The sequence below is a fragment of the Nestor notabilis genome, unplaced genomic scaffold (genome assembly GCF_000696875.1).
Source record: "Nestor notabilis isolate BGI_N333 unplaced genomic scaffold, ASM69687v1 scaffold29331, whole genome shotgun sequence".
NCBI classification, from domain to species: Eukaryota; Metazoa; Chordata; class Aves; order Psittaciformes; family Psittacidae; genus Nestor; species Nestor notabilis.
In genome coordinates, this window is record NW_009913868.1 from 1 (window position 1) to 10,752 (window position 10,752).

A 10,752-nucleotide genomic window follows, 5' to 3' on the forward strand; every position below is an offset into this window, starting at 1 on the left:
CAACATGAGGGACCGCGCCACCATCCGGCGCCTCAACATGTACCGGCAGAAGGAGCGGAGGTGAGCGCGGCCCGGCCCGGCCCGGCCTGTTACCGGGGCACGGCAGCGAGCAGGCGGTGTCGGTGCGCAAAGAGCGAGGCCTCCGGTGCTGGAGCGCTCGGGCTGTGGCAAGCGGAGCACAGGGTGCCCAGAGAAGCTGTGGCTGCCCCATCCCTGGCAGTGTTCAAGGGCAGGTTGGACACAGGGGCTTGGAGCAACCTGCTCTAGTGGAAGGTGTCCCTGCCCATGGCAGGGGTTGGAGCTGGATGAGCTTTTAGCTCCCTTCAACCCAAACAAGGCTGGGATTTATCAGTGTGGAGCTGCTCTGTCGTGTTTTTTGTCACATCATGAGCTGAGAAGCCTTCTCCTGGGCTGTGGTGTGTGTTGGGGAATGCAGCTGGAAAACACGTGATGCAGAACATCTGATGTGATCTCACCAGAGGATCATAAACCCCAAAATGTCCAGAGTTCCTTCATTTCCCACAACAGCACAACTCAAAAGTTCACCTCAAAATGTCCAAAAAACCTGACTTCCAAATGGCTCCTTTGCCGTGAGGTGACTCTTCACTGTGCTTGGTTGCCACTGGAGCAGCTCCCACCTTGTAAACACATGTCTCAGCCGTGCTGTAGATGCTGTGGGGCTTTCTGGGAGTCCTGGTTCAGATTAGCTGTTTTGTTTTCTTTTGCCAGATTTCTCTTTGTTTTGAGAGCAGGCTGGGGAATATGTCTTAAAAAAAAGACTAAAACTGCTAAATTTAAGCCAGATCTCAGCTTGGAAATTACCTTCCGATGAGTGTTCTGCACCAGATCATGGGTAGAGCTGATTGACAAGTTCTACGTGAGCCCACGGGGGAAGGAATTGCACTTTGGTGCCTTTTGCACCCCAGTAAACACATTCCTGGTCTGACACAAGCAGCCATCATGAAGGGCTTGGTCAAGCTGGAGTGAGGCTTGAGCTGTCAGCACTTCTTCTGGCCTCATGGTTAAGTTAATGAGCCTTTACTGGCAGCACCAGCCCTGCTGAGGGTCTCGGGGGCATCAGTTCTACATGAAGGGTCTTTCTGGATTTTGGGGGTGTACTTGTGGTCTAGTGAACCACAGTGCTGGAGGGGGGTGTGCTGCTCTTGGATATTTACATGTGTTCTCATTTTTCACTCAGGAACAAACATGGTAAAGTGATCAAGCCTCTGCAGTATCAGTCAACAGTGGCCCCAGGCACCGTTGCAAGAGTGGAACCAAATATTAAGTGGTTTGGTGAGTTTCTTCCAACTTCAGACTCTGCAAGCTTAAAAACTGTAGCTCTCTATGTTTTGGAGGGTGTTTCAGAACTGTAGTCTTGGTGCTGTGTGGTACAGGAGCTGAAAACAAAGGTGGAGGACCCCACCATGGGTGTGGGCACACACAGACCTCTACTTTGGGTGTTTGCTTTCCACACACTGCTCTGAGGGGTAATTATTCTTTGTTCATGTTGTACCATCTGTATGTTGTGTCCCAGGGATACTCTTAGCATTTTCTTGAGAAGAAAGAAAGGGATTGGCTTATTTATACTGGTTTGGGGTTTATCTCGGGTAAAATCCTCTGTCGCTCTTGTTTCTGAGTCCAGGCAGAGTGTTAATACTTTATTAGCGTCCCCGGGTCTCTGCAGCAGTTAAGATGAGCAGTGGTCAGGTGCAGTGTGTGTTTTTACATGCAGGAAATACTCGTGTGATCAAGCAGTCATCCTTACAAAAGTTTCAAGAAGAAATGGAAAATGTCATGAAAGATCCTTACAAAGTGGTCATGAAGCAAAAAAAGCTGCCGATGTCCCTTTTCTACGATCGCATTAAACCACACGTGGGTATTGTTCATCTGTGCAGATATATTTAGTATAATGGCTTTACACTGAACAAGGGGAGACTGAGATGAGCTCTTGGGCAGAAGCTCTTCCCTGAGAGGGTGGTGAGGCGCTGGCACAGGGTGCCCAGAGAAGCTGTGGCTGCCCCATCCCTGGCAGTGTTCAAGGCCAGGTTGGACACAGGGGCTTGGAGCAACCTGCTCTAGTGGAAGGTGTCCCTGCCTGGGGCAGGGGTTGGAGCTGGAGGAGCTTTAAGGTCTTTTCCAACTCAAAACATTCTGTGATTTTTCTGTGGGCAATTGGGCTGTCTCTGTTGCACCTGATGAAATGTCTTCTGGAAGCAGTGGAAGGGGCAGCTGGAGCAGCGGATGACTTGGGGAGGGGTGTTTTTGAGAGCCTAATGCTGTAGACATTGAATGTGAAGCCAAAGAAATTGTCTATTCCTTCCCCCTTGTTTGTGAGAAGATCTATTATTTATGAGAAATTCTCATTAGAAAACATCCTCAGACATCCCAGGTCTCAATGTACCAGCTTAGAATACCTGCAGCAGCTTGCCAGCCTCTGCTCTAGTGCTTCTAATCACTTGTGTGACAGAGGAACCTTTTTTGAGGATCCTTTGTACCACAGACACTCTCATGTCATGAATTTGAACTCCAATATGTGCTTTTTCTCTCATGCATGCAGCCTTCGTTTCTAGTACATCAGGTTTTAGTTATTACCAGGTTTCTTTCGTGATGTCTGAACTATTATTCTGGACTCTTGTGATCTGTTTTTTCAGATGGAAACTTTCCAGGTTTATGTCATAAAAAATGTTACTTAAATGAAGGCAAAAGTTATAAGAAACTAAAATGTGCATTACCAAAACAAATTACTTCTTTCAGCAGTGAATTGTATGCTGTTCCAAGAAAAGTTGGCATTCATTACAAGGCTTTAAAATCTACAGTTTTGATGGTAATTATCCCTGACAAAAATCTGTGAATTTGGCCAGATTTGTGCACTTGTTAGAAAAATAAGAAATGATCAAAGATAGCAGCTGAATTTTCATCATTGTAGCTTTAATTACATTTGACATCATTTATGGGGAAAGAACTGAAGCATAGCTCTTTGGCGAGTGCAGTGTGTTTTGTTGCTTATTAAATATCCACTCTGATGTTTTGCAAAGATTAAGCTGGAGAACTCAAACATTGTTAGGAAAGTGCCTGTAACTCTGGTCGCAGGTTGTAGAGTTGAGCTGAACTAAGGTCTTGTTCACTGCACGAGAGATGGAAAACACAGCACTTGTGGGTTTTTTTATCAACCTCTTTTCCCTTAGACTTCCAGAGTTCACATTCTTGACACAGAAACATTTGAAACAACATTTGGCCCCAAGGCACAGAGGAAAAGACCAAATCTTTCTGCTAGTGATGTGCAGTCTCTGGTGGAGAATGCTGAAGCCTCATCAGGAGCTTATGATGAGGGCAAGGACCGAGACCTGGTGACAGAAGACACTGGTGTAAGGTAAATAGAAAGGAGAAATGATTTGTTGTTTCCATGTCTGGAAAGCCAGCTTTGTTTTTAATGAAGTATCTAGTACATCCATGGACACTGTTACTGTATGAGGAGAGAAAGCGAAATTAGCTGAATTTGGCATTTTTTAATCCTGTTTTGCCCTATGTATTTAACCAAATTGTTGTTTCCATGCAACTCTTGTGGCTTGGTTCATAATTCATTTCTCTTGCATGTCAGAATATCTCCATCCTCACGTTTTGGGTTAGATAAGGGACTGAGCGGGTAGGAATCTTTGAACGAGGGCATGTTTGTAAGATCTTTCTGCAAGGGGGAGGATAGGGAGAGGGGGCTAAATCCCAATTGTCTGTTACTTGGGCCTCATCTCTTTTGTCTGTAAAGGGCTGCAGAGAAGACAACACTGTAACCCTGTTATTGTGGCTGCTGATGTCTCTGGTAATTTACTTCCAGGGATGAAGCACAAGAGGATATATATAAGAAAGGACAGTCCAAAAGAATCTGGGGTGAGCTCTACAAGGTAAGCAACGTTTCTAATTTGCAGCAATCATGGCTGTCAGCCTTTACAAAGTCAGGTGCTTCAACACAGCATTGGATATCCTGTACAGCAGTCATCAGAAAAGCTCTGAAAGCCATTTATTGCTCCAATAGGGAAGCTTTGATACAATTGGAATTTGCTGTAAAGTTTCTTAGAAGTATTAAGACGGTGACTTCCTTCGTACAGAGACGTCCTGAGTTTGTCATTCGCTTGCCTGCTTCTCTGTCAGCCTACTTGAACTGACTTGAAACCATACTCCCTTTTTCTGGTACCAGCAGAGCACATACACACAAACAGAAAAAGCCAGCTGTAGAGGAGAGCAGAGATTCATTTCAAACCTGACTGAGCTCTTGTCCCACTGGAATAAGCATCCTGAAAATAGATGATCCAGAGATGGACTGGCAGGGTGAAGGTATTAACCTCCTCGAGATTCCTGGCACTTCACCACAAATAAACCAGCCACATTGCATGAAGTTTCTCCAGACTGAAAACATCTGGCATGTTGATAGGGTCATCTTTGGAGGGCTCTGACCCTCAATTCCCTGTGAGCCACCTTGACTGCTAGAGAAATGGAGACTGAGAATGAATTAGGGTTTAAAGAACAGTTCGTTTGCGTGCTCTCAGTGACTGTTAGGTGTGGAATTGCTTGACTTTTTGCTCTGAATTTCTGGATGTGGCTTCAAACCTTTTCATTTAGATCTAAAAGCCCTGGGAATGGTAGAGCCAAACAGATTTCAGTAAAACCCTGCCAAAAATGCAGGAAAATGCTGTGAAACAAATTCACTTGGCTTGAAGCAAGTCATAAAATGCCAGCTCCCTGCTGTAGATGCTTAGTGGACTAACAGCAGGTTCCTCCTTGGTTGTGTGTTTCATACTGATCCAGAAAACATGCTTTATATCCTGATCCTTTGTGAAATGGCAGGATTGAGTTGCTGCAGAATGGATGGTGAACATTGGTTTTTGTCTACCAAAGCAACTGATTTTCCTGTGTGGGTGCAGTGTTTTCTTTCCCAAGTGCTACAAGCATCTTCCTGGTGTGTCATAACAGGTAAAAGCTGTTGAGGTGTCCAGTCTGGATTTAGTAGGGAGGTGGGAGAAAAGTGAGTGGAGCATCACTGGGTATTAGTCTGAGCTTCACGAGTCTGTGGGGAAGTAACAGTTGATTGTGAAGGATACAAGGTTTTTAGGTGTACTTTAGCAAATAACTAGTTCTCATTTTGGAGGTACAGATGTCTGGCTTTCTGTAAAATCCTTTCCTTCTGTGTGGTTTTCTTTCCCAGGTTATAGATTCATCAGATGTTGTTGTTCAAGTTCTTGATGCCAGGGATCCCATGGGTACTCGCTCCCCTCATGTGGAATCTTATCTTAAAAAGGAGAAACACTGGAAACATCTCATTTTTGTCCTGAACAAATGTGACCTTGTTCCTACCTGGGCTACTGTAAGTGAAGTCCTACTTGTTACTCCATGGACCTTCTTTGTTCCTTTTTGTAGCCTCTGCTTTCATTCTGTTGCTGTGTTGGTCTCAAAGTGCACAATGTAGCTGGGTCAATGGGAACTCTCTGCTTGCCTGCTATAAAAGTAACAATTACGATGTAAATCTGTCCAAGTTTGGCTGAGTTGAGCAACACTCACCAGCCACAAATTCTCTACTTCCTCTGTCTGGATTTAACAGTTCAGCTGATGTCTCCAGAGTATGCTAAATGTTAGTGCACATAAGATCCATATCCACCACAGCTGGTTTGCTTTATGTCTTTAAACTAATCAGTTTTAGCAGTGAAGGCGTTTTTGGGAAATGGTTTGTCTTTTATAAAAACAATACTCAGTGTTTTTAGCTATTGGCTTGGTGAAATGCTGCAAAGGTTCTTACGCTGTAGTTTTCCTACAGTTCCATTCGTGACCCAAGCAAAGACGCTGTGTACTTCTGCTCCTGAGTACCTCGTTTCAGCACCTCCACAGCACAGGACTCCTAACCAAGTCATGTTTCCCTCTTTAGAAGCGCTGGGTGGCTGTCCTTTCCCAGGAGTATCCAACACTGGCTTTTCATGCCAGCCTCACAAACCCTTTTGGCAAAGGGGCTTTCATACAGCTTTTAAGGCAGTTTGGAAAGGTACGGAACCATTTGGGGGATTTCTGTTGTTGTTTGGGGGTTAGTGTGGAGTCTTGTGTTAGTGTTTGGGGTTCAGTACGCTTCTCTATGGCCATTCTGTCAACAGTAAAGCTCCCCTCTCTGGGGAAAAAATGGAAAATATTCCTTCAAATACATTCAAAGTGTTTGTCAAACTGAGGAGATCCAGAAAGAGTGGGTTTCACCACCAGTCTGGCCTAGGTTTCTTGTAGACAGTGTCCCATAGACCCTACAAGGTCTCAGCTGAACGTGTAGAAGAAAGGAACATATTTCACTCCCGTTCATGTCCCGCATGTACGTGTATTCTGTTGAAGTATTCTCCTTTTAAGTGTCTTTGTTTTTCCAAGAAAGACACCTTCTGTTGTCGTTAGATTACTGTCTCTTCAAGCCATATCTATATTCTGTCCCCAGCTACTGTTGTATTTGCCTGGCTTCTCAGCCTAAATGGTTCCTAAATAAGGTGTTCACAAGTAGTTTTAGAGTAGACAGGAGCACAGGGGGATTACATCTTACTTTTGAGATAGCAGATACTTTCTTCAGTGCTTGGAGTTCTTTTGTGGAAAGTTGGTTATACCCTTACATAAAATGAGAGCTGATCTCATTTTTTGATCTGGTGCTTAGGAATCCCCTTTGCCTTCCTATACAGTGAGAATAGTAGAACTGTAGTAACTCTGTCTTTCTCTGAGATGTTAAAAACGTGCTCTTTCTTAACAGTTACACTCTGACAAGAAGCAGATCAGTGTGGGGTTCATTGGTTACCCAAACGTGGGCAAAAGCTCAGTGATCAATACGTTACGGTCTAAGAAGGTCTGCAACGTGGCCCCTATTGCAGGTGAAACTAAGGTAAGAAGAGATCCTTACATTAAAGATACAAATTAATTGTGTAAGTGTATTGTCAAAGGTAGAATTCATGTAAAATTAGCTCAATGACATTTTCAAGTCTAGCACTTGACCTGTCTGGGCTACGTAACCGTGATTGTGAGGAATGGCTGATTGACAGTCATTGCTCTGAAGCACCGCTGCTGGAAGCATTCCTGCTCTGCCTGCACTGTAGTGCTGTGATCTGAATGCTCAGCTGCCCTGGCTCCAAAGTCTGTGCTCTCCTGCATCAGATGAGTTGGGTATATTTGTGCTGTCAGGCTCTGCTAGTGCTGGTTTTCTAACTCTCTTCTTCAAGAATGACAGTAAACAAGAGGACAAAGTTACAGGAATCTTCTTTGCTAGCTTGTTCCTTTTACTCCTAAATATCAATTAAGTTAAGATCCTAAAGCTAAGAATCATGGAAGAGGAAAACCATGGAATATCAGAGTTTGTCATTATTGAGGTTTCCTCACCTTAGTCCTGTGAGTTAATAGTTGGATGCCAACACCACAGGAATGGCTTTGAAACAGAAGGAGCAAGGTGTAATACACCTTGACTAGCTTACAAAGTTATATTCTGTTTCTGTGTGTTAATACCAAGTTCCCAAGATGAGTCCTGTGTATTAAACCCATGCATTTAAAAAGCAGAGTGTGGGAGGAGGTAACGTGGGGAACTACTGATCTCTTTCAGGTGTGGCAATACATTACCTTGATGCGGCGGATCTTCCTCATCGACTGCCCAGGTGTGGTTTATCCATCTGGAGACTCAGAGACAGACATTGTGCTGAAGGGAGTGGTATGTGTCTGTGCAAAACACCAGCAAATCTTTGCTGGTGTCAATATGATGGGTTCAGAATGAACACACCCTTTCCAAAGGGTTGATATTCCACCATTCGTTTTCAGGTTCAAGTTGAAAAGATTAAGAGCCCTGAGGATCATATTAGTGCTGTGTTGGAAAGAGCCAAACCAGAGTACATCAGAAAGACGTACAAAATCGATTCCTGGAATGATACAGAGGAATTCCTTGAGAAACTTGCTTCTAGGACTGGAAAACTGCTAAAGGTGTGACAACTTTGTGCATTTCGAGGCTGGAAGAGCATGTGGCTTGTTCCTGACCAAGGGAAATAGGAATGTTTCTGTTACATGTAATAGGCAGTATGCCCTGCAGACATGGACATCACTTGTTACTGTTTTCTTTCCAGGGTGGTGAGCCTGACCTGCAGACTGTGAGCAAGATGGTTCTTAATGACTGGCAGAGGGGCAGAATTCCATTCTTTGTGAAGCCACCGAATGCAGAAACAGGTCCCCAGGTTAGAATGTGATGCTCGAGCCTCTTCTCAACGTATTTGTTTTGCCTGTGGAGTGCCATGTAACTCGGGTAGTGCATGTCTTGGGCTCTGCCCAGTCTGGTGGTTCAGGTGACACTCGCTTGAGTTTGAGGACCAGACAGCAATGCTCTTTGCAGAGATGTCTGATCATTTTACACCACCTGACTACCAGGAATGTCAGCAATTATCACATCATTAGCTTGTCATCTCAGGCTTCTTTCAAAGAGATAAAGTGGATATCCCTATCAGAGATACTGGGACAGACTTTGTGGATATTATATCCATTACATTCTTTCTTTCCAGCCTCCTGCATTGGCGGCAGCAGCTGTGACATCGAGCCAAGATAATAATGAGGAGAAAATCTCTGAGTCCCTAGAATCAAGTGTGGAGGCAGAAGAAGAGAAGAATAATACAGACACTGAAATCAAGCAGCTCATGTCACACGTTCGGCAGAACTTTGGGAGGATTAATGTGGCACCTCAGTTCTCAGAAGAAGACCTGGTTCCTGTAGATGTGCCAGGCTTTGATGAAACAGACAATGACTCTTCTGGAGAGGAGGAGCAGGAAGAGGAGAAAGAGGAAAATGAGCAACATCAAGACTTACTAGAGGAGGAACTGCAGGTGGCTGTACCCGGGGCCAGGGAGGGCTCTAAGGCAGTTCTTAAGGCTTTGGATGAGAAGATTGCAAAATACAAAAAGTTTCTGGATAAAGCCAAAGCCAAGAGATTCTCAGCAATAAGGTATCTGAATCTGTTCAGTGACTCACCTGTTTCACAGGGGGAAAAGGGTTAATGTGATTCTGCTGTAGTTTCTCTCCATTCAGGACTTGCTTGGCTGGTTCCTCTGTGTTGCCACACACAAGCTGCCACAGCTTAATCTAGTTTAGCCATAAGAATTTGAACTTTGTCTAAGAAGCAGCTTGGTTTTGGGAGATTATTCCGAGAAGTCCTATTTAGCAGCATGACTAAGAGTCTTTCTCTTTTGGAAAGCTGCTACTTAGGCTATGGATTAGAAGTCTGTTGATTTTCTGGGTAGCAGCGTTGGGTCCTCGGATCTCTCATGGTAGTTGGGTTCTTCCCTGAGCAATGCCAGTACTTGGATACACTAGCCAGGTCTCCATGCACGTGCAGGAGTGTCCTGGCTTTTCCAGCAGGCCCAGTTTTAGCAAAGCTCATTGACTAGTTTTGTGAGGATTGAGATGTCAAGGTTAAGTCTTACATTTTGTCCCTTTGCGCAGCACACAAGCTCAGTAACCGCAGAAACAAGATTACTGTGACATGTTTTTTAGGTGCAAAGGCTGTGGCTTTGCTGCTGGGATCCACTGGCGACTGATCACTTCTCAGAGGTGGTTCCATTCTGTGTTGCAACATTCTTTTATTGATTGTTTTCTCCTTCGCAGAATCCCGAAGCAGCTGAGTGAAAAAGTGTTTGCAAAGTCCATGCAGAAGTCTGAAGAACCCAAAGAAACTGAGGGCAGAGGTAAATCAAGATTAGCAGATGTTCTTAATCTATATTTGGAAATGCTGTAAGCATGAGAACAGAGTGAGTTAGGGGGAGGAGAAGTGTTTGTTAGCTTCTGATTGCAAGTTCGGTCCCCTCAAGCTGGTTAAATCTTTCCATAGCTAACCTAAGGGCTCCCTGATGTCCTTTGCTGTAGCCTTTCTGTAGAAGGCTTCTCTGTGTAAGTCCCTCTCTTAGATAATGAAGGTGAAGTGGAGACAAATGTCACATTTCCAAAAGAATGGTGCTAAGGGCAGCTTGCAGCCTGAGCAGCTTATGTTCCCCATGGTGTAATGTTACACAGAAGGGAGTGGAAGGGGTTTACGACGTTATAAAAGCTCAGTGGTACTCCAGGCTATAGGATTTACTGGGGTGACTTCAAGAGTCTGTGGCTTCAGTTTCCATCGTAAGTTTGATTAAAAGCAAAAATTACATGGGAGAACCCTGTCGTGCCAGGACTGTGAAGTTCTTCTGGACTTGCATGGGGCTTGAAGCAGTCTCAGGGGCAGTTTCACAGTACTAGCGAGTGATCTTCTGGTGAGGAACACGCATGCTGTTTGGGTAGAAGCTGTTGAAATTATGACCAAAGGAATGCTTTGCTGAAGTAGATGGGATGATGATCCCAGTCTCAAGTTCTGCAAGCAGACTGGTGTTTTGGAAGGTGCCCCAGTATGTGATCTCTGCTGTTTGCAGGCACCACAGAGAAGAAAAGAAAAAGGAAAGCAGAAGAGGAAGATGATGATGATTTGGGTAAACAGCCATGCAAGAGACTTACATCCAAAGAAGTAAGTGTGTGTCCTTGTAGTACAACAAACGTGCAGAGTGCTAGAACTGGCTTTTTGTAGACATAGATTGACCATTAAACTTAAGGGCTTTGAGACTGGGCACTGGTAGGAGGGAGGGAGCTCAGGGGCTGTAGCCAAGTGTTCTGGTTTTGGTGTTCGGTTAAACCACAACACTGAGGTTGGGTGAGTGTGAAGACACGGTGACTTGCTGCTGACATGTGATGTGGCAGGGGCATGTT

General features: G+C 44.7%; 1 protein-coding gene across 1 annotated transcript in view; it reads left to right on the top strand.

Moving 5' to 3' along the window:
- Nucleotides 1–4: 4 nt before the first annotated feature.
- GNL2 (guanine nucleotide binding protein-like 2 (nucleolar)) overlaps nucleotides 5–10,752 on the top strand; it is a gene marked incomplete at its 5' end in the record, with an annotated part of 11,538 nt that continues 790 nt past the window's right edge. Inside the window, 14 exons of the mRNA XM_010023397.1 lie at nucleotides 5–60; nucleotides 1,199–1,293; nucleotides 1,733–1,872; nucleotides 3,186–3,370; nucleotides 3,830–3,896; nucleotides 5,195–5,353; nucleotides 5,909–6,022; nucleotides 6,755–6,883; nucleotides 7,592–7,696; nucleotides 7,804–7,962; nucleotides 8,103–8,210; nucleotides 8,532–8,968; nucleotides 9,628–9,707; nucleotides 10,422–10,513. Coding sequence (XP_010021699.1) covers nucleotides 5–60; nucleotides 1,199–1,293; nucleotides 1,733–1,872; nucleotides 3,186–3,370; nucleotides 3,830–3,896; nucleotides 5,195–5,353; nucleotides 5,909–6,022; nucleotides 6,755–6,883; nucleotides 7,592–7,696; nucleotides 7,804–7,962; nucleotides 8,103–8,210; nucleotides 8,532–8,968; nucleotides 9,628–9,707; nucleotides 10,422–10,513 — 1,926 coding nt within the window. The remainder of the gene's footprint in view (nucleotides 61–1,198; nucleotides 1,294–1,732; nucleotides 1,873–3,185; nucleotides 3,371–3,829; nucleotides 3,897–5,194; nucleotides 5,354–5,908; nucleotides 6,023–6,754; nucleotides 6,884–7,591; nucleotides 7,697–7,803; nucleotides 7,963–8,102; nucleotides 8,211–8,531; nucleotides 8,969–9,627; nucleotides 9,708–10,421; nucleotides 10,514–10,752) is intronic.